Source organism: Salvelinus namaycush, chromosome 2 (assembly GCF_016432855.1).
Source record: "Salvelinus namaycush isolate Seneca chromosome 2, SaNama_1.0, whole genome shotgun sequence".
Lineage (NCBI taxonomy): Eukaryota > Metazoa > Chordata > Actinopteri > Salmoniformes > Salmonidae > Salvelinus > Salvelinus namaycush.
In genome coordinates this window covers 18,238,276-18,262,909 of record NC_052308.1, presented here as the reverse complement: position 1 = coordinate 18,262,909, position 24,634 = coordinate 18,238,276, and the positions used below count along the sequence as shown (strand labels likewise).

Genomic DNA, 24,634 nt, shown 5'->3' with positions numbered 1-24,634 from the left:
TGAGTTGTTTTAGGGACAGAAAGTGTTGACGTGGGTAGAATTGGAGAACAGAGATAGATAGCAGAAAGAAGGACAAAATAAAGACAGCAGGATGGTCACTCACAGCTGCATAATCAAGTAGAGGTGGGTTTTACTCTCAAATATGTCCTCCAGGGAAACAATGTTGGCATGTTTTAACCTAGAGAGAGGGAGAGAACTTTAGAGTCAAAGTCATGAACACCTGCTCTTACCATGACCTAGACTGACCAGGTGAATGCAGGTGAAAGCTATGATCCCTTATTGATGTCACATGTTAAATCCACTTCAAATCAGTGTAGATGAAGGGGAAGAGACAGGTTAAATAATGATTTTTAAGCCTTGAGACATGGATTGTGTACGTGTGCCATTCAGAGGGTGAATGGGCAAGACAAAAGATTTAAGTGCATTTGAATGGGGTATAGTAGTAGGTGCCAGTTTGTGTCAAGAATTTAAATGCTGCTGGGTTTTTCACGCTCAATAGTTTCCTGTGCGTATCAAGAATGGTCCACCTAGGGCTGTGGGGTCACAAAATTTAGTCAGCCGGTGATTGTCAAGCAAATAACTGTCGTCTCACGGTAATTGAGCGTTAATTAACATAAACACATTTAGCATCTCCTGGCTTCCACACATAGCATACAAGCAAGACACTGATGCAGACCTTGGGAACATCTACATTTTAATAAGTCTAATAAATCCATATAATATAGCCTACACCATCACAATAAATCCATTATTTAATTTAGACAGGTCTAAAGAAGCATGATATGAAGAAAATGTAGTCTATTTCAGAAGAAAAGAACAGCATACTCTGAGTTGTCCTTATGTTAGGTCCTGATGTGGCTATGCCAAATGGCTGTAGGCTACACTAGTCCATTTATCAGACAAGATTTGCTTTGAATTCCGTGGCATTATTTTATAGTATGAAGAATACAATTGAACAAAGCTGAATAAAATCTAAATATATTTGAGGGAGTGCGCACATGCAACTATTCTGTGTTGAGCGGTTAACAAATAAGTAGGTAGTCCTATATATGTAATTTTGAGTTTTAAAGTAACTTTAGTTGTTGTTCAAACATTGGGCTATATGTTAGGGTTGTACATTGTAAGGCTGCATGATGAGACTGCATGATGAGACAAATGATGATTTGAAAAAAGTTGCTTGAAAGGTATGAGCTCTGCTTTATTTTTTGCAGGCTGTACACACTTCAATAGTCTCTCATTCACAATTTAGAAAGCACTTGATAATGCCTCGAATTTCACAGCAGCATCCCCTTTGTGGCCGTAATGCACCCTAAAGAAATGTGCAGCGTTGTTCCCTTCTTCCTGATTGCGGCGCAATCCGAAGCGCCTCTCACTCACATGGCTCTTCATCACGTGATCAGGTCTTTCTCACAGGCTACAAGTGAAGACAGACACATCAGGGATGCAACTGCGTGTGTCCTTATTCAATTCCCGAGGTGCATATTGAAGATATTGGAAGAACTGTCCACATTTACTTTTCATCAGCCAACAAGATGAATAGGCCTGACGAACAGCAATCTACTATCCCCCATAGTACAAAAGTTGACCAATTCTATTCTGTGCAAGAAATAAATATTCCAAACATAGTCTGGGACAGTTGTGGGGTGCAATAGATCCCAAATTAATACAATCACTAGCATCAAAAAATATTTTTTTACGCAATGTGGCTGACCTAAGAGATGTTTAGCTTAAAATGTTGATAAACTATTAGGCTATTTCTTCACATTAGAAGCGCTGCAATGCGCACATGGCAGTAGGCTATAAGCGCAAATGTGCAATTAACGGGAAAACACCATTATCAAAAGTGACTGCAAATGCAATTTTGCATGTAATGTTTTAATTATAAAGGTGCATTTATTTTTATGGTGAAAATGATCTTCCCCAAACTTGAAACTAACGTGTTGCTTATGTATGCCAGTTAGGCTCTAAACCCCTTGTAAAGCGTATTAATGTGCTTCATTTTAAGAAGTTATTTGGCCACTTCAGTTGTGATACAAACCTTCTAAAAACACATAGGCCTATGGGCTAGGCTACATGAGGTGTGTGACTATGATTCGAAAAAGTCGCCAAAAAAAAGGAAGTTTCTTATGCTGGGCATCATTTACAAGTGACAATATATAATTCACAAGTGATAGGATAATATTGACACCCATCAGACTATTCTTGATTTAATCTTTTCTTTACATATACTAAATAATACGTGTGAAATTTGTTTTGATTTAGAATGGACCATTATCATGGAGCTGTCTCGAAACAGGGGCAGTGGGAAAAAGTACATGTCATCTATGCACTTAAATAGCGAATGGAGGATGCTTTCCTGTGGTTCATTTTCATGCCAGCCAGGTAGTCCTGTTGTAAAGGTAAACAATGTGCTTAATATTAGGAAAGTTGAGAAATAAAATAGTAGGCCTAGTCTATAGAAAGCTGATGGGAACCTCCTTTTTTTAGTAGAGGCCATCACTCTGTTTTCTCGCGCAATTGTATAGCCTATAGAAATGTTTCCCAACATGAGCTCATGGGCTCTCATTAAGTATTTGATTAGATTTTCGATAACATTTGCATTTATGTCAGAGTGATTAGAAGGACAATAGAGTGCTGAGTACCAGATAGTTAGCAAGTTTGGTAGGCTACTAATGACCAGCAGCAACATCAGAGCTTGGAGAAGCCTAATTACTCTGACTAAACGGTCACGTGGAATTTGACTGCCTTCATGACTCGTGACTGCCGGTGTGGCGGTAATAGGGTCACCACAACAGCCCTAGGTCCACCACCCAAAGGACATCTAACCAACTTGACAAAACTGTGGGATGAATTGGAATCGACATGGACCAGGATCCCTGTGGAACGCTTTCAACACCTTGTAGAGTCCATGCCCGACGAATTGAGGCTGTTCTGAGGGCAAAAGTGGGTGGTGCAACTCAATATTAGGAAGCTGTTCCTAATATTTTGTATACTCAGTCTACGTTACCATGAGAAATACAGAACTGTCTTTTTCTTGACACAGTGTGATTGTTAAAAATAGCATTTCAATTTTCTCTCAGATCATTTAGATCATTTTTGTATATAAATTAACTTCATAGGAGCACTATATGAAAAAGTTAAAAAAATATATATTAAAAAGGTAATATTAGTTATCTGGAGCTAGAGTTTTATCAAGAGTGGTCAGACTGTGTGGTGGCACACAGCTCTCTAATTGGTTGAGCAGTGTATTCCGTCGGCCCTGAGAGTCGTTGGCGTGGTGACAGAACACTGGTGATTCACTGCTCTGGAGGCGGTTTTCTACCATCAGCCCCATGCTCGCCTACAAACACACACAATCTCTCAATCTCTCTTAGACACTCCTCACCTTACTGACACATCTTCTTCACTGCCATTTTTCTATCTTTGGTTTTAGCTCTGCAGGAGTGCAGAACCATTCATGGGGTAGAAAGCTAACAATGCTCTGACACAAGGCTGAGTCCTCCTATGACTGCAAGAGTAGCTCCTACTCTGTCTCTAGGTCTCTCTCTCTCAACACCAAAGTAGCATGGCACAGCACAGGTAGAATACATTGCTTTCCCCTTAAACTACCGAAAACTCATCCATCTGTGTCACTAAATTTTGAGAAGACCTGCCCATAAAGAATGATATTAGGTGAAGGCACTGCATCTCAGTGCAAGAGGCGTCACTGCAGTCCCTGGTTCGAATCCAGGATGCATCACATCTGGCCATGATTGGGAGTCCCATAGGGCGGCGCATAATTGGCCCAGCATCGTCCCGGTTTGGCCGGGGTAGGCCGTCAATGTAAATAGGAATTTGTTCTTAACTGACTTGCCTCGTTAAATAAAGGTTAAATGAAATAAAAAAATTAAAAAGTGGCCTAAGTCTTCAGTATAGCAGCAACTGACACTCACAGGGAGAACCAACATTAGTCATTCTTCCCATGGAATTTAAGCAGACGGGTAACTACTGGCCCATGTTGACTCCAATGATTCCCACAATTATGTCAAGTTGGCTGGATGTACTTTGGGTGGTGGATCATTTTTGACACACAAGTGAAAATGTGGAGTGTGATAAACCCAGCAGCGTAGCAGTTCTTGACACAAACCGGTGAATCTGGTACGCACTACCATACCCTGTTCAAAGGCACTTAAATATTTTGTTTTGCCCATTCACCCTTTGAATGATACACATACACAATCCATGTCTCAAGGCTTAAAAATCTTTCTTTAACATGCCTCATCCCCTTCATCTACACTGATTCCTAATGTTTTGTCCACTCAGTGTATAGGAGTCGTATTGAGACTGACCAACAGATAGCCAGACAATCAGAGAGACGAACAGCACCCCATTGATGACAGACACTTGTCACACTGACACAGCTCAGAGAGAGGCCAGATCAAACATGGAACCGCACCGCAGTATTAATCTAGTATCACGTGTGTAACTATGCCCTTTCTGAAACACTGTTGTCTGGGGAAAAACACAACACTTTGTCATTGGCAGTGATCCAACTGAGACAAGAGGGAGATTATAAAAGCCCTTTGATTTCATTATGGTCTCAGTAAAGTATGTTTTATTGAGTGGAGAGAGTGAGCGGAGGTAATGAATTGCTCCATACAGGGGCTGACTAATGGTTTCATGCAGTACTCTGGGGGATACAGTACAGTACACTATATTAGGCTACATCTCTTACACTAAAAGGGCATTATAATCATTTTCACAAAACATTATGAACACCTGCTCTTTCCATGACAGACTGACCAAGTGAAAGCTATGATCTCTCTCTCAGTACAATACAGTAAGGAAGGTTAGTGTCACAGCCCCTCTATAAAGGGTTCTCTCTCTCTCTCAATTGATAACTGTATCCACAACCCTTCACACTGATAGTAACTACCCGCTGACTTCTACAATGATGTTAACTACATCCACAATCTTGATCACTGATGTTGTCTTCTAACCACCTCCTTGCTATCTGATGACACTATCGGTGACTAAGCAGCTCTGTCCTGGGGGCAGTAATGACATCCTCTAACACTACTCAAAGAAATGTTGGCTTATTTGTACTTTTAGTAGTTTAAACTACGGTCTATGTATGTCTCTTTCTTTCTCTTTCTGTCTCTCTCTCTTTTTGTCTCACTCTCTACCTCTCGAACCCCAATCCTCACCTCTAGAAGGATCCCTATATATTCACTAGGCCTATGTGTCTCCTGTAACCCAGGCAACAAGAGCACTATAAATAGCTTAGGCCCCTCTAGTTCCGTTGTTTCCGGCTTGGTACGTAATTCCCCTGTTTTAAAGTGAGGTATTTTAACCAGACTGTCATTACCACAATTGTAGTCACTATCTGACTCAGAGTTAAATCTCCTCCTCCCCTAAAATCGATGAGCAACATGTGGGTGTGTGTGTGTGTGTGTGTGTCACTCACTTGTGTAGGACAGCAATCTCGTTCTCAATGCTGTTCTCTTTGCCCTCCAGGGCTTTCTTAGGGATGCATTTGATGGCCACCAGTTTCTGGGTCCTCTTCTCTTCTGCTAGGACCACCTCGGAGAAAGCCCCCCTGAAACAAAAACAAGACAGGTCAGCCAAAGACAACACAAACTGCCAATCACATGTATTTTCATCTGCAATCATTTTTATTAGTAACCCAGGACAAACACTCCAAAAGAGCAAGCAGAGGTACTGTAACAATGGCAAGGAAAAACTCCTTATTAAAGTTTATGAACCAGAAGCAACTCTACAGGGGTAGCTCACTTAATTTTGGAACATTCTAGATTTTATGAAGTGGCCTACATCAAACAAGTTTCAATTTTAGTTTTATTTATTTATCCTCTAAATGAATACTGAGGAAACTGGACTTTGGACTGGGAGCATATGGGTTGGCTTATTTCCTCAAGTGTTGTAACTTGCGTAAATGTCTGAGGACGTATGTGTGCATGTGCGTGGTTTGTGTACATATGTGTGTGTTATGCAGTGGTAACAGTCCCCAGCCTCACTCAGTCTTATCTCTCTCTAGGTTGCTGGTAGCTGTGTGCAGGACATGGACATGGCTGAGCCTTAAGCCTCAGAGGGCAGGTTTTATACAAACATAATCTACAGTAAGACAAGGCATGGCACGATGGCACCATGCCAGGGTCTCAGAGAAGACTCTGCGTAACAAAATGGTGGAAGCCTCTTCTTCACTAATGGCAAGCCGTAGGTGCAATACACAGTCAGAGAATAAAAATGTTTTACTAAAATGACATGAAATTTGACTTTTCCAATACAGGTGATCAAATCCCAAAGGCCAGCCATATATTTGGCTTTGGATAATGATGACGCATGCTCTCAGGCACACCTGAGATGGAACTGAGGGGTTATTGTGGTCAGCCTGCTCCATCTGATTCTAACTTCCTGGAATTAAAGTAGGACATAATGGCTGTTGGACAACACATGTTATTGTTTGTGTGTTTGGTACACATGGGCACAGGTGTTACACGTAACGACAACAAAGGATGTGTTATATTTGTGTTGTGACCCTCGGGACTGGTTCATTCATTTGAAAGGACAGAAAGAAAAAATAACGGTTGTATGCTATTTATAACCCTGCAGAACAGCATCAAACGCTTAACATTCAGGAGTCAAGCCAATCACTGACCTTAAACCACAATGGGAATGATTGTGCTCACCGGGTTATTTCAGTAGAAACACACCAACAACTTGCAGGAAAACAAAACAACTTGCAGGAAACCGGGTTTTCAATGGTAATTCATCAATGTCGTGCAAAATCTTGAATTTGGTATATGGTTGTTGTTGTTGAGTCTTCTTCCTGCTCTTGCTAAGACAAAGTGTAAACATATTATCTCATCTAAATCACTGTGGAAACGGAACGTTTTAGTATTCTTGTGATTCACTCAATAGAACCATGTTTCTTGTCTCAACCCAGCTACGACCCAAGGGGACTGACCACCAGTAGCGGTGTCTGGGTAAAATTACTGAAGAAGCCAAGCCAGAAAAGAAAGCCAGATTACAACCTATGTGTTGTGATAATTGCGTTGTTTGCTCTATAACCTGTTAGTTCATATCCCTTGCCACCGTCATATATAGGTCTAAGGCCGAGACAATAAGAAGGCACAGTGGCAGAATAAATTCAACCACACCTTTGTTTCATCACAAAACTGGAGAGCAACATCTGTCCGGTGAAGTCCACAAAAAAACAGTTACATGACCTACAGCAGGGATCATCAACTATATAGATTCAGCCGCGGGACGATTTTTTGTTGAGTGGATGGTCAGGGAGCCGGGAACATAATTATAAATAATTTGTAGACAGCTAATTGACCGTAGAAATCCCAAACAGATATAATGCTTGACTAAAACATAATAATTTCAAACCTTGCTTACATTTGTATACGATCACGTGTCTCTCTATTATGTGTGGGAATCCTTGGAAATAGAGTTCTTAAATTAAATCACTTGGAGCTGATTTCCTGGTGTTTTTACAGTCTTTAATGTACTACAATGAAAAAAACACATTTTTTGGGGGGGGTTGGTCAGAAAACTTCGCGGGCCAAATTCGGCCGTCAGTTGGGTAACCCTGACCTACAGCATGGTCAAGCAAGTTAATGTTTTCAACATTTTCAGACTACTAAACTAAACTATTGATTTAGAAACACGGAGAGTTACCACAAGTCGCAAAGAAAACAGGAGCTGCGTTCATTATTCCAGCACCAATTAAACTTAAATTGTTCAAAATAATAAAATCACCTATGCTTAGTCTAATACAGTGAGAACTAAGATACCAAAAACAATTTAGACTAATCAACGTGAGCTAAATATGATCTCTCTGTGTGTGTGTGTGTGTGTGTGTGTGTGTGTGTGTGTGTGTGTGTGTGTGTGTGTGTGTGTGTGTGTGTGTGTGTGTGTGTGTGTGTGTGTGTGTGTGTGTGTGTGTGTGGACGTGTGTGTGTGGACGTGTTGTGTGTGTGTGTGTGTGTGTGTGTGTGTGTGTGTGTGTGTGTGTGTGTGTGTGTGTGTGTGTGTGTGTGTGTGTGTGTGTGTGTGTGTGTGTGTGTGTGCAAGTTTTTTTTTTTAAGTAGTCTCACCCAGAAACGCCAATGCCATCCTCCTCTCTTTCATGACTCTGTCATACAGTACACGCTTTAAGTATTTGTTGTCCTAGGCTACCTGGCTAAAATTCTAGCTCACTAGCCTAACTTCCTTTCATGCGCAATGATGCACTTGGCCAGCTAGTAAACATTATCATACCACATCTAGCTACATTTTGAACTTCCATCCTCTCAGGTCAGGGGCACAATGTATGCATTTATGGTTAGATCAGAATCACTGTTTTAATCATTGGCCAGTAAATAGAATTAAGTAAAACCACAAGTCCAAATCCCTTTCTCCATCCATGGCTAATTTAGGAATGGGACGATTTTAGATAGCTAGCCACTGGAGGACAACGACACGATGAGATGCAACAATTCAAGTTTTTTTTTTTTATCTGTAAATGACGTTTGGCTTGTGATTGGTGTGAAGCCAAATCCAAACTGGCTTCCCTTGACACTTTTGTTTTTGGTGCGCCAGGACCATTCACAGTTGAGCTCACTCAGTTTAGCTCAACGGCGATTGGCTATTATTATTATTTTTTATTATCAAGAGAAGCCAAATGTTTGCTGGCTTCCCTTGCAATCAATGCTACGGGCAGCAACAATGTCATACTCTTTTTGACCAGACAGAATCAGATAGATGGCCTACACATCCTGAGACAGAGGAGCGCTGTTTCACTCGGATGCTTTCTCTGGTGAGATACATTCAGCCTCTTGATAATTAAAGGAAAATTGTGAAACACAAAGAGACTAAATATATTTTTAAAAGAATCTTGGGGGAAACCTGGCTTCCCTTTGCCTCCATGAATACACGCCACTGCTGGCCACAATTCACCATTAGGAAACATGGCTCTATACTGGTCTTTGTGACTCTGGGCCCAAATCCAGCCCTGCAGCAGAGGGTGGGGAGTCACCAGTTCAAATTCCACTCTAGAATCTGTAGCAAATGCAATTCTGAACTCTGAAGCTGCCTCCAGAAAGACCAGACTAGAAATGGCAGAGAGTGCAATGGACCCATGATAATAACAATGATGGATGATGATGGTGATAATGATGATCTCATAAGCTTGCAAGTCTGTTTCAGGATTAGCTTGCTCTATTGTCAGGGTATATTCAAACATGACAGTACCACATCCTCTCACGTGCCAATGTGTCCTGTTTTCACAGACCTGCTGTATTTACACAGAAGATACGTGATAACAGACAGTAAGCATGCTCTACAGTACATTTAGATGTTTGACTGATAATGATGCCTTATAAAACATCTTGGAGGCTTTAAATCACCTCCAGTTTTTTTCATAACAAACAACATAGATCCTTTTGACTAATGCTGAAACAATCCCCTTGACATCTTGAGGGATGTTAAGAAAATATACTATGCCGTCTTCTTAATATTTATTAGGAACAGGGCGAGTGATTTTGGTTCAGTGACGTGCTGTGCTGTGGGTTTTGGCTGGGATGGAGCAGAGCCGGGGGGTGGGTGTTTACTGAGCTGATCCTAACAGGATGTTCCTATCATCACCAAGAGACACAGGTCGGGGAAGACGCCTGGCCCTGACACTATCCAACACCAAACAGTCCCAACATACTACTAATACCAGTAGAGAGAGCCTCCTCTAAGATACACTCACATAGACACTATCCAAACACACACCTATCGCAACAGTACACAGCTTAGACACTATCCAAACACACAGCTATCGCAACAGTACACAGCTTAGACACTATCCAAACACACAGCTATCGCAACAGTACACAGCTTAGACACTATCCAAACACACAGCTATCGCAACAGTACACAGCTTAGACACTATCCAAACACACACCTATCGCAACAGTACACAGCTTAGACACTATCCAAACACACAGCTATCGCAACAGTACACAGCTTAGACACTATCCAAACACACACCTATCGCAACAGTACACAGCTTAGACACTATCCAAACACACAGCTATCGCAACAGTACACAGCTTAGACACTATCCAAACACACAGCTATCGCAACAGTACACAGCTTAGACACTATCCAAACACACAGCTATCGCAACAGTACACAGCTTAGACACTATCCAAACACACAGCTATCGCAACAGTACACAGCTTTGTGCTCTTCAATACAGACTATCATACTACACTCTTGAAGAACCGTTTTTGGTTCCAGGTAGAACCCTTCTGGGTTCCATGTAAAACCCTTTCCACAGAGGGTTCTACATGGAACTCAAAATAATTCTACCTGGAACCAAAAATGGTTCTACCTGGAACCAGAAACAGTTCTCGTATGAGGACAGCCGAATAAACTTTTTGGAACCCTTTTTCTAAGAGTGTAGTCAAACAGTCCAAACAGTCAACTATACTAATAATAATACCAAAAGGTTTAGTATTTAAGTCAATCAACAGTTAAAACAGCCAATTGTTCACATAGTCAAGCATCCTAGCAGAAAGTTATTTTAACAGCCAACTGTCCCTTAACAGTCCATCTCTTAAATCAACATTTTGCTTCAGAGCTTCTTAAGACAGTCTGTCACTATGCTGACAGTCTAGTGTCCCAACGGAGTCTTCAGAGCTTCTTAAGACAGTCTGTCACTATGCTGACAGTCTAGTGTCCCAACGGAGCCTTAAGATCCTCACTGTTTGAATCAAAGGCTTTCATAAGCAATGCCAAATTCATTCTGTGGCAAGGCAGGGTCTCTAAGGGGGAGAGTTAAAAATATACTAAGGCCAGTGAAAAGTGTGTATGATTGTCTTCTGAAACTTTTACAATTGGATTACAACTAACTTTTACAATTGGATTTCCTCTAAAACAAGTTGACTCAATACAGGTTGATTGTCTTTGTCTTGTAGACACAGAGGACAAAGTTCAAGCTTTTTTCTATAAATCTAAGTGCACTATATCTAACCCATAGACTTGGAGAGTATTTACTGTATACACTAGTCCCAGGCAGGCAGCACCCAGGATATGACTTCTAGAGAACAGCATGTAGGCTAGCTGCAGCCACAGTGGCCATACTGCTGCCTCAGGCTTCAGGCCTCACTGCTCAGGCACCTCCGAGACACAATTACAGTAGAAATCCAATCAGCTCTCCATCTGCACCAGGCTGGCAGGCCTGGATGAGTGTAGCCACAGGACACTGACACACATCCTGCTGTACGCATTGGGCTAGCACCAGTCCTCTCGCACACCACACATACTGTAATGCAAGGAGCTAGCGCATAGGTCTACACCACATACACACTACCAGCTCTAATGCACACAGTGTATCCTACGATATACAGCCATGATACAGTGCATGTATAATTCATCGCTTCACACTCCTTATGCAAACTGTATATGAGCTACATGTAAACTATAGCATACTGTTTGTAAAGGCTATGGTCTGTATGCAAACTACAGGTTCAGGAGGACTGACTAGTGTTATCAGAGAGTTGCAGAGTATGTTGTTCACAAGTCATCACGCAGTCATGATGTCATACAAGACCTTATTATCTACCAATAAAACTTTATTATGCACCAATGCAACTTTATTATGCACCAATAAAACAAGGTGAATCAAGCAGACATACACTAAAACACTATGTACTGGCCAGAAAGTGCACAGAGCTTTGTTATTGCCAAACCGGGGAAGTTAAAACACTTGTCCTATCTGATCTTACAACACATTAACGCTGACAAGCGAAGGGTATCTGCTCTATATGAAACAAAAAACAAACATTGGAATAATCGAGCCATTAAATCTCTGGCAGTGGAAGATTGTTAGAACATTTTCCCCATCTGCAAATAGCGCTTAAAATAAAGACTTGGTGTTGCTTAGATTCCATTGCTAATAGCAACCCCCTGTGAGTGTGGTTCGCTCTCTCTCTGCCTCATATTTTAATGACTTTGCTGTGCATCAAAGGAATTCAAAGCTTAACACACTCTCCCACACACAAGCGCACAAAAAAAGGTGTACACACACACAAACACACACACAGGCAAACACCCATCCACACACACTCATTAGAGTGTTGTCGTGTGGCAGAAATAAAGGTCATATAAAGCAGTACCAGGCTAAAATGAAAGCAGTCTCTGCTGGTGTGTAAGATTCTGGGAAGCAAACACAGAGCTCCCCCATAGTGAGGCAAACTGAGATAGGAATACACCATCTTGGGCCTTTGCTCTTATTTCCTGCCTGCTGAACATGGGCCTGGTGTTTTCTGGACCATGCAACAACTGAGCCATCTGTACCACTTAGACTCTTGGTCAAGCAGGTAGGAAACAAGAACATATGAGCCAAATGAAGCAAGGCGAAGGAAAGGTCAGCTCTCTCTACTTTGAATAAAAAACGAGTGATGAAATCCTTCATTCCTTTTTTCAACACCCTTAACAATGCTATGATATGACCGTTTGAGATCTTGCCTAAAAGCCATTGATAGTGCGTGTCAAAAAACAACTCAAAGAGCACACTGGCAAAATGTTGGACCATTTGCGTGCAAAATGACAGCTGTGACTACAAACGCTTCTTTAAGAGAACCCTGATAGAGCTGTGTCTAACAGTATGAGTAACAGCATATAGTGTGAATGACACTTTTCTCTGTGTATTGCTAATCCCCCTCAGGGTCACTCAGATGGCTCTCAGCTAGCCCGGGGAGCCAGTCTGTTCTTGCATAAGCCAGTGACGACAGAGCAGCAACCCACTGTCTGGCACCCCTGCTATAGCCCTACTGATGTGGACATTCCAAACTTCCCTCATCATCTTTGATAACATGCAAACCTGCCTGATGGAAACAATGGTCCCGGTGAGCTCATTAAAGAGACCACTCTCATTCCCCTGCTTTCTCTCCTCCCTCCAATCCTCTCATCCCTCGATCCTATCCTCCGCCGCTCTGCAAGACTGATCAAAGGAGCTACATCTCCTCCCTGCTCTCTCACACGCTCTCTCCCCTTGACATCTCTATCTTCTTTCCCTCTCCTGATCTCTTTCTTCCATCTCTTTCGCTCTCACATTAATTTTCTCAGTTTTTTCATCCCTCCATCCTATCCTCCTCCTTTTCTCCATTGAAAGCAAGAAGAAGAAAAGAAGAGAAGAAAGCAACAGCATGAAGCCCAAGCCTCTGCTATGCACTGTACATTCCACAAGCATTGCATTTTCACCTCTTAGCTGTGTAACCCAAAACCTAAGTTGCATTGTGATTGGACAAAAGCAATGACTGTACAGCCCCTCCCTAGAACATAGCACAAAACATTTCAGGAAAATTCTTGAAAATTTGTTGAAGTTACATAAAAACAATTTTCTGACAATTAGAGGAGTTTAGAAAAAAGTAACAATGCATATAAACAAATTATATCATCTATGACAACTGATTACAGACTGGTATTACTGTGACGACAGCAGGCCTGGCCAGAAGAGGGAGGACAACCCCTCATATCCCTCACTCTCCTTTTCTCTGAATCCCCCTCCACCCCTCATTCTCCATTTTTACTCCCTATCCCCTTATGATAGTGTTTCCATGTCCACTAATATTCCCCTCTGTCCTCTCTTTCCTACTATTACTTCTCTCATACTCCTTTCAGGACACACTACGTAGTGCACACGGTAATATGAGGACAATAAAGGCCAATAAGCACACTTAACTGGAACGTCCATGGAATTCATGACTTGATGTCAAAGGGACATTTGTTCCGCTTGTTTCTCACAATTCCCAGTGCATCTTGTGTATGATTGGCTGAGGCTTTGTGGCTCTAGGGCCTATTCTGTGATGGAGTCACCACTAGTTCTCTGAGAGAGGAGAAAGTGGGACAAAATAATAAGGGGGGCAGACACCTAGGGTGGCAGAGGAATGGAGAGGAATGGGAAACTCACATTTTATGTGCTTGACTACTTAACACTTTAACAAAGATGAAAGTAAACCCAGGCTGACAGAAATGCTCACATTTGTGCCAGCATTGAGTGGTTTCGTACAGGAAACTGGGCTAAAAATAAAGACGTGTTATTAGAGAAAAGGCTGACCAAGTTTAGGCATGAGCCTTCTTCAGAAGCAGGATACTTTTCCTCAAAAGCTCTGTGAAGAAGAATCTGTTACGATCTGACAAGCACACAAACACAGCTGGGAGAGGTAGTCACATATAGTGTGGAAGCTACTGGAACAGAAAGGTTCAGCCAAAGGAACTCATGTGCTGATAAGTGATAAAGCAGACTTTCACTAACTCTTACTGAGCTAAATACAGAGGGATTACTTTTTTCCTATTTGGCAAGTGAGAAAATCATCCTCATGTCCATTTATTTAGCATGAGTTATCCTAATCTGGAGAAAAAGCAAAGTACCATCATGACCCAACTGAAAGCCAGGGAGCCGTATCACTGAAAGAGTAAGAACCTAATAGAACAGTGCATGTCCCAGACTACCACCAAGCCCCCAAAAGGTTCAACATACAGAAGGTTACCTAAACAGACTCTTTGATAAACACTCAGTTAGCATCTTTCCTATAGTAGCTGTCCAAAGTGCCTTGTGTGTTACTGAGTGTCTGGCATATTTGGCCATCAGTCATGAACCCCTCTCTCAGTAGTGGTTGAAAGCAGATGGTCTTATGTAAGAGGGACAAACACCAGGTGTGTGTGGCCCAGACACTGCAGGCTATCCTGTGCTGTGCTAGTGGGTCAGGACAGAGCTGCCGGTGGTTAATGTACACTGCTGAACTGCTGTCCATGTCTCTAGTGAGCCATTTGTTCTCCTGACACAAAAAACACAGAGACATTCTACTTTGGGTTGCACTTTACAGCTTTTATTAAAACCTTCATATACTTGAAGTACACTGATATGTCCAAACTGATACATCCAAAAACTGATATCTGTAAAAGCTTTGCATGTTACAGTATTCATGCTTACCACTGTTCTTGTAAATAGTGACATACAACCTGTGAGTAAATTGATACCAAAAAGACCTTTCCTCCCGCTAGCATGAAAAGTATCAGGGGGCAGTTAGTCAGAACTCACAAAGCATTCCTCAAAACACTGCTCTCCTGACTGATCCTTCACATGCTTTCGCTGGTGGACATCAAAGTAAAGAGAGATCTATGGTGGTGGTGGTAGGCCCATTAGTGACTGATGTGCCCACAGAAAGATTACATCCTGGGAGTTGTTAGCATGGAGTTAGGGGACCAGTGTCAGATTATTAAGTTAAAATGCTTAAAATACACTGTGAATTGAATTCTCCAAGCACATTAAAATGACATGAAAGCATAATACTTAAATCAATAAATTAGACAGATTGACATTGAGCCTCACTTGTCTCCCCCTTCTGGCTATTGAGATAAAATCGATAGTGAGGTTTCAAGACTTACACTGAGTATACCAAACATTAGGAGCACCTTCCTTATATGGAGTTGCACCCCTTTCCTCCTTTTGTCCTCAGAACAGCCTCAATTTGTCAGGGCATGGACTCTACAAGGTGCCAAAAGCATTCCACAGGGATGCTGGCCAATGTTGACTCCAATGCTTCCCACAGTTGTGTCAAGTTGCCTGGATGTCCTTATGGTGGTGGACCATTCTTGATATACACAGGAAACTGTTGAGTGTGAAAAACCCAGCAGTGTTGCAGTTCTTGACACAAACCGGTGTGCCTGGCACCTACTACCATACCTCTTTCAAAGGCACTTAAATCTTTTGTCACACATACACAATCCACGTCTCAATTGTCTCAAGGCTTAACGTGTAACTGACAGCATTTCAGCAACATTAAATCGTATTCAAATCTGTTCATATAAAGATTTTACATTTTCTGACAAGCGAGCACCTAGATAGTCATTTTCAAGTTTTCCTAAATTCATAGAATGTTTGGGAATGACGTATAGTAAGGCTTTTTGGAAAATTCTATAGCAATATAGAGTCGGAAAGCGGCCACGCATTTGGACAATTTATAGACACTGCAATAAATAAAACCGAATAAAAATCTGTCCAGTCCAGGACCGGCATCTACGCAAACCAGTGTACCATAGCCAATCAGAGCTACAATAGGCCTATATGCAAATAAGCCATTTGCCAAATGGGCCTGCCATCATGCCCTTTAACTGGACTGTGTGTTTACAGGCAGTTGCAACAGAATAACTTTAGATCATTAGAAAGCATTCGCCAAAAGCCACAAAATACACCTGAATGGATTTCTGCAAATATGTAAATACCACGGGAGTCCTCTTACATCTCTCCCTCAGTTGCCTAAGCACATCATCAACAACCAGATCAACAACTAATGCTAGCCAGAGCAAGATGAGCTAAAATCTAAGGAGGGAACATTAGATAAACCCTCTCAAACTTTTTCAGCAAGTAGGCCATCAAAATTGCACTGATTAAAGATGGGGAAAAGTAGCCTACTCATCCTTCTGCAACTTGCCTACCAATGCATGCTTGTCCTAACCCACGGCTTGACAACTGAATTGGATCTTGCCTGCTTGTAGGCCTATTACAGCAAATGTTGCTGTAATAGGCCTGCATGTTTCTCTTTTGCATGATGTTTTGTTGCAGGTTTAGTTTTTGGTTATTCATTGTCAAGCTTTAAAAACCAAAGCCAGACTGCAACATTTTAGTAGCCTAGCTAGGACTGTGGCATGTGTCTGTACACTTTCTCTCCGCTGCCTGCTGTAAAAGGAGCACAAGAAAGCAGTGAAATTGAAGTTGAATTCACCGATGCATGCACATCAGGCTGTAATTTCATAAAGTAGATGACTCAACTGTTGACGCATTTATACTCGCATGTGTGTCCTATTCGGCCCATGGGTCTTGTGTGTAACACAAGTGCGCTAGCCTATTAGCCACGTTATGACTGACTTGTGATAAGTGCCCTTGCTAGTTTGATTGTATTGACATTCACAGTCTTAGTTACAGTCATCTGTTTTTGTTCAAAATATTGAGTCATTGAAACTGAAACGGTGCACCCCGAATAGGTGGCAGTAGCAAACAATGTACCAGGCCAGCTGATAGCAATATTTTTTGGACTAACAAGAAATGTATTGGTGAATTAAGTTAAGGATCGAACCCTTTTCTTTTCACCTAAAATGACATACCAAAATCTAACTGCCTGTAGCTCAGGACCTGAAGCAAGGATATGCATATTCTTGATACCATTTTAAAGGAAACACTTTGAAGTTTGTGGAAATGTGAAATTAATTTAGGACAATATAACACATTAGATCTGGTGAAAGATAATACAGAGAAAAAAACATAATCTTTGAAATGCAAGAGAAAGTTCACAATGTATTATTCCAGGTTAGGCGCAATTTCGATTTTTACCAGTAGATAGCAGCAGCGTATATGCAAAGTTTTAGACTGATCCAATGAACCATTGCATTTCTGTTCAAAATGTTGTATCAAGTCTGCCCAAAAGTGCCTAATTGGTTTATTGATACATTTTCAAGTTCATAACTCTGTACTCTCTTCAAACAATTGCATGGTATTATTTCACTGTAATAACTACTGTAAATTGGACAGTGCAGTTAGATTAACAAGATTTTAAGCTTTCTGCCCTTATCAGATACAGTACCTTGCAAAAGTATTCATCCCCCTTGGAGTTTTTCCTTTTTTGTTGCATTACAACCTGTAATTTAAATAGATTTTTATTTACATTGCATGTAATGGACATACACAAAATAGTCACTTATTTCAAAAAAATTAAATAAAAAGGAAAAGTGGTGGGTGCATATGTATTCACCCCTTTGCTATGAAGCCCCAAAATAAGATTTGGTGCAACCAATTACATAATTAGTTAAATAAAGTCCACCTGTGTGCAATCTAAGTGTCACATGATCTCTCACATGATCTCAGTATTTTTACACCTGTTCTGAAAGGCCGCAGAGTCTGAAACACCACTAAGCATGGGGCACCACCAAGCAAGCAGCACTATGAAGACCAAGGAGCTCTCCAAACAGGTCAGGGACAAAGTTGTGGAGAAGTACAGATCAGGGTTGGGTTATAAAAAAATATCCCAAACTTTGAACATCCCACAGAGCACCATTAAATCCATTATCAAAAAATGGAAAGAATATGACACCACAACAAACCTGCCAAGAGAGGGCCGCCCACCAAAACTCACGGACCAGGCAAGGAGGCAACAAAGAGACCAAAGATAACCCTGAAGGAGCTGCAAACCTCCACAGCGGAGATTGGAGTATCTCCACAGAGCTGGGGCTTTACGGAAGAGTGGCCAGAAAAAAGCCATTGCTTAAAGAAAAAAAATAAGCAAACACGTTTGGTGTTCGCCAAACGGCATGTGGGAGACTCTCCAAACATATAGAAGAAGGTACTCTGGTCAGATGAGATAAAACTGAGCTTTTTGGCCATCAAAGAAAACGCTATGTCTGGCGTAAACACAACACCTCTCATCACCCCGAGAACACCATCCCCACAGTGAAGCATTGTGGTGGCAGCATCATTCTGTGGGGATGTTTTCATCAGCAAGGACTGGGAAACTGGTCAGAATTGAAGGAATGATGGATGGTGCTAAATACAGGGCAATTCTTGAGGGAAACCTGCTTCAGTCTTTCAGAGATTTGAGACTGGGACGGAGGTTCACCTTTCAGAAGGACAATGACCCTAAGCATACTGCTAAAGCAACACTTGACTGGTTTAAGAAACATTTAAATGTCTTGGAATGGCCTAGTCAAAGCCCAGACCTCAATCCAATTGAGAATCTGTGGTATGACTTAAAGATTGTTGTACACCAGCGGAACCCATCCAACTTTAAGGAGATAGAGCAGTTTTGCCTTGAAGAATGGGCAAAAATCCCAGTGGCTAGATGTGCCAATTGTGCCAATTGCTGCAAAAGGTGGCTCTACAAAGTATTGACCTTGGGGGGGTGAATAGTTATGCACGCTCAAGTTCTTTTTTTTGGTCTTATTTCTTGTTTGTTTCACAATAGAAAATATTTTGCATCTTCAAAGCATGTTGTGTAAATCAAATGATACAAACCCCCAAAATATCCATTTTAATTCCAGGTTGTAAGGCAACAAAATAGGAAAAATGCCAAGGGGGTGAATACTTTTGCAAGCCACTATGTCCTGGGAAATGTTCTTGTTACTTACAACCTCATGCTAATCACATTAGGCTACGTTAGCTCAACTTTCCCGCGGGAGAGGGGGGGGTGACACCGATCCTGTAGAGGTTAACCAATCTCATTCTGTTTGCAGTGGATTTAACAAGTGATATAAACACTCAACATGCAAAAATGTCAAAGATTTTAGTTACGGTTCATATAAGGAAATCACTCAATTCAAATTAATTAATTAGGCCCTGATCTACGGATTGGTTACAGGTACCTTAAAAAAGGTAGGGGTATGGATCAGAAAAGCAGTCAGTATCTGGTGTGGCCTGTGGAATGTTGTCCCACTCCTCTTCAATAGCTGTGCGAAGTTGCTGGATATTGGTGGGAACTGAAACACTCGGTTGTACACGTCGATCCAGAGCATCCCAAACTTGCTCAATGGGTAAGTGGTGAGTATGCAGACAATGGAAGAAGTGGGATATTTTCAGCTTCCAGCAATTTTGTACAGATCCTTGCGACATAGGGCAGTGCATTATCATGTTGAAACATGAGGTGATGGCGGCAGATGAATGGCAAAGCAATATGCCTCAGGTGGGTGACTGACGAGCAACCCTAGTTTCTGGGGGGGGCATGGTTTCCAGGAGTGGGGGGTTAGATGGAGACATGTTGACTGCGTGGGGTTGGGGGAATGGGATAGGAGGTTGGGTGGTGCAGACCCACTTCTTTTTTGTTTTCTTTTCCTGTTAATACTAAATTTGTTATTCAACGTTGTATTATTCAACTCTGTATGTATTTCTTAATGTTTTTTTTTCTTTTGAGTGGCAGCCTATGAAATGCACCTGTAACCTGTAACCTCCCCAACAACAAATAACAAAACAAATATAAATGGCATTGAGCTAGTGGAGATAAAAAATATATATATATATAGTTCCATTCGTACTTTCATAAGGTGAGGCTAAATTGGTACTGGGTTCCTCTCACAGGACAGATGACTGGTTGACAGGACCTCTTTATTTAAACTAAACATGAGCCACTGCTTTCATGCAATGGTGTCATTAGTGATTCTCTGAAGCCACAAGACACAACAACAGGCCCCATTCAGCAGGTTTCTCCCTCAAAATCCTCCTGTTACCAAACGTGTGTGTGTGTGTGTGTGTGTGTGTGCGTTTAAGAGAGAGAGCAGAAGAGAGAGAAGACAAGATAAGGAGAAAGAGAAAAAGAGAGAGCGGGGAGAGAGGATAGAGGAGCTGGGCCAACTGTCTGGAGGGTCCGGTACAGTAAATTACAGTGCTGTCTGAGCTGGCTCAGGATAGATAGGGGTTACTGGTTTCCTCTCACAGGACAGATGAGCGCTTGACTTGACTTCTTTATGTAACCTAAACATGACCCACTGCTTGCATGCAATGGTGTCATTAGTAATTCTCTGAAGCCACAACAACAGGGCCCATACAGTCACTGCAGTGTGCATGTGCAGGTTTCTCCCTCAGAATCCTCCTGTTACCAAAACATGTTGCTAACAGGAGGAGCTGCCTAGGGCCACAGTAAACAACCAAGGTATCTGCACTCATCCTTTCTCCTTCTCTCTCTCTCACTTATCTAACCTCTCCTACTTTCTAGCACATCCCTCTCTCACGTGCACAAGTGACTATTTCTATCACCCTTTCTCAGTTTCTCTCCCTCCGTTTCTCTCACTCCATTTCCCTTTCTCTCTATCAAATGTTAGTCATCTGTAAACCAAATGTGATGCAGTCAACAGCAAATGCAAACAGATTGAGTCGAAGCTGAAGTACTTGCTGTGGTTTTGCATATGTGCATTATTTACTCTAAAGATTAGGCAAATTATAATGAGACGCACAAAAACCAGGAAGAAAAGATGAGAGATGAAAAGAGAGAAAAAGAAACGGGGAAATATTGAGATAGTGGTAGAGAAACAAGGGAGAAGATACTGTATATCAAGTTTGTGTGTGTCAAATCAAATTGTATTTGTCACATACGATGAATACAACAGGTGTAGACCTTACAGTGAAATGATTACTCACAAGCCCTTAAACCAACAATGCAGTTTTAAGAAAAATACCTAAAAAAATAAGAAATATAGTAACAAATAATTAAAGAGCAGCAGTAAAATAACAATAGCGAGGCTATATACAGGGGGTACCGGTACAGAGTCAATGTGCGGGGGCACCGGTTAGTCGAGGTAATTGAGGTAATATATACATGTGGGTAGAGTTATTAAAGTGACGTATGCATAGATAATAACAGAGAGTAGCGGCAGCATAAAAGGGGAGGGGCAATGCAAGTAGTCTGGGTAGCCATTTGGTTAGATGTTCAGTAGTCTTATGGTTTGGGGGTAGAAGCTGTTTAGAAGCCTCTTGGACCTAGACGTGGCGTTCCGGTACCGCTTGACGTGCGGTAGCAGAGAGAACAGTCTATGACTAGGGTGGCTGGAGACTTTGACAATTTTTGGGGCCTTCCTCTAACACCGCCTGGTATAGAGGTCCTGGATGGCAGGAAGCTTGGCCCCAGTGATGTACTGGGCCGTACGCACTACCTTCTGTAGTGCCTTGCGGTCGGAGGCCGAGCAGTTGCCATACCAAGCAGTGATGCAACCAGTGCATGCATGTGAATGTGTGCCTGCGTGTGTGTGTGTGTGTGAATGCGTATGTGGGTGCGTGTGTTTAAGTGAGCAGAAGAGAGAGAAGAGACAAGATAAGAGGAATGAGAAAAAGAGAGAGTGAGAGATCGAGGGCAGGGAGAGAAGATAGCTCTCTATAGGGTCCAGTACAGTAAATCACAGTGCTGTCTGAGCTGGCTCAGGATAGATAGGGGTTATGTTCTCCTGGCTGGGCCAGTAACTCAGACATGCAGCACAGAGAGCTGTGTCAGCACACTGAACCTACAGCCTGAGCTGTAGAGGACAGAGGGAACACTGTCGTGGAGACCTATGGGATGGAGGGATGATAGATAAGTCAGGATGTGGTAGAACAGAGAGTCAGACAGATGGGGGAGCTGGTGGGATAAAGAGCTGGACAGATGGAAGAAATATATGGAGCAGAGCTGAGGGACAGTGGAGTGGTGGAACAGAGGAAGGGCTAAAGACATGGTGCCATGAACAGGGAGATGGACTCTCATGCTTGTCTGTGTTTGTCCTCTGGAGAGTGTCTCTGGAGAGGGGAAAGACTAATTTGTTCACAAAGAATGGGTACAGACCTACAGATGGGTAGGGGCCTACATGGGCACACTCAAAAGAGGGTCAGTGTACTGTTACTTTCATTGTGGGAACTGAACTTTTTCCCAAGCAGAGATTGAAATATGTGGGTGGGGGAAATGTGGGGTTCAGTATGGAGGGGTATGGAGGGGTGATCTATGGAGGGAGGCTAAGGGAGTGAGTATGGTGGTTAGAGGGGAGCGAGGGGGAGGCTGAATAATTGATGGAGTGAGACACCTCCCTGTGTTTTCCCCATGCTGGGAGAGACAGCTGCTCCGTTGCCTCTCCAGACTTGCCTAGACTACCTCCAGGGAGAAAAACTACAACTGCTGTACCTATGAAAGGAGGGCTAGGATAATTTGGAGGTTAAAAAAGTATGTTGACTTTCTATTAAAGGTCCAATGCAACCATTTTTATCTGGGTAACAATTTATGGGTAACAATAAGTAACTTGCTTTGATTGTTTTAAATTAAAATGGTAAAAAAATGGCTTCTTAGCAAAGAGCAATTTCACAAACAAGAAATGTGCTAGGACTGTCTGGGAGTGGTTTAGTGGGGAGGGTAAAACTGAAAAGTTGCTGTTATTGGGAGAGATGAAACACTCTTATTGGTCTACTAACTAATTTACTACGTAGTGATGTCACCATGGAAGGTCAAAACAGGCTGAAATTTCAGGCAGTCTTTTCAAACAGCTCTTACACTAAAAGGGCATCTCTCCCTCTCTCTCTCCAACAATACAAATTAAAAGTAAACATTATCACAATATATGGTGTCAGTACTCTCTGTTTAGGGCCAAATAGCATTCTAGTCTGCTCAGTTTCTTTGCTAATTATTTCCAATGTGTCAAGTAATTTTCTTTTTGTTTTCTCATGATTTGTTTGGGTCTAATTGTGTTGATGTCCTGGGGCTCTGTGGGGCCTGTTTGTGTTTGTGAACAGAGCCCCAGGACCAGCTTTCTTAAGGGATTCTTCTCCAGGTTCATCTCTTTGTAGGTGTTGGCTTTGTTATGGAAGGTTTGGGAATCGCTTCCTTTTAGGTGGTTGTAGAATTTAACGTCTCTTTTCTAGATTTTGATCATTAGCGGGTATCGGCCTAATTCTGCTCTGCATGCATTATTTGGTGTTTTACGTTGTACACGGAGGATATTTTTCGCAGGATTCTGCATGCAGAATTCTTGGTTGGTGAACGGATCCCAGACCTCACAACCATAAAGGGCAATAGATTCTATAACTGATTCAAGTATTTTTTTGCCAGATCCTAATTGGTATGTCAAATTCTATGTTCCTTTTGATGGCATAGAAGGCCTTTCTTGCCTTGTCTTTCAGCTCGTTCACAGCTTTGTGGAAGTTACCTGTGGCGCTGATGTTTAGGCCGAGGCATGTATTGTTTTTTGTGTGCTCTAGGGCAACGGTGTCTAGATGGAATTTGTATTTGTGGTCCTGGCAACTGGACGTTTTTTGGAACACAATTATTTTTGTCTTACTGAGATTTACTGTCTCAGACCTGTCCCAGGTCTGACAGAATATGTGCAGAAGATCTAGGTGCTGCTGTAGGCCCTCCTTGGTTGGGGACTAAAGCACCAGATCATCAGCAAACAATAGACATTTGATTTCAAATTCTAGTAGGGTGAGGCTGGCTGCAGGCTGTTCTAATGCCCTCGCCAATTCATTGATATATTTGTTGAAGAGGGTGGGGCTTAAGCTGCATACCTGTCTCACCCCATGGCCCTGTTGAAAGAAATTAGTTTTTTGCCCATTTTAACTGCACACTTGTTGTTTGTGTACATGGATTTTATATGATGTCGTATGTTTTTCCCCCAACCCCACTTTCCATCAATTTGTATAGCAGACCCTCGTGCCAAATTGAGTCAAAAGCTTTTTTTAAATCAACAAAGCATGAGAAGACTGCCTTTGTTTTGGTTTGTTTGTTTGTCAATTAGAGTGCGCAGGGTGAATATGTGGTCTGTCGTACAGTAATTTGGTAAAAAACCAATTTGACATTTTCTCAGTACATTTTTTTCATTGAGGAAATGTACGGGTCTGCTGTTAATGATAATGCAGATGATTTTCCCAAGGTTGCTGTTGACACATAAGATATTGGGGTCAAAGATGCCAGAGCCAAGGATGATGTTAAAGAGTTTAAGTATAGTCAATTGGAATTTGTGGTCTGTATACTTTATAATTTCATTGAGGATACCATCAACACCACGGGCCTTTTTGGGTTGGAGGGTTTGTATTTTGTCCTGTAGTTCATTCAATGTAATTGGAGAATCCAGTGGGTTCTGGTAGTCTTTAATAGTTTATTCTAAGATT

General features: G+C 41.9%; 1 protein-coding gene across 1 annotated transcript in view; it reads right to left on the bottom strand.

Moving 5' to 3' along the window:
* The window catches only part of LOC120059793 (calcium/calmodulin-dependent protein kinase type 1-like), a 68,882-nt gene that overhangs the window by 5,688 nt on the left and 38,560 nt on the right, over positions 1-24,634 (bottom strand). The window contains exons 3-4 of the mRNA XM_039008845.1: positions 5,447-5,578; positions 104-178 (exon numbers count right to left, since the gene is read on the bottom strand). Coding sequence (XP_038864773.1) covers positions 104-178; positions 5,447-5,578 — 207 coding nt within the window. The remainder of the gene's footprint in view (positions 1-103; positions 179-5,446; positions 5,579-24,634) is intronic.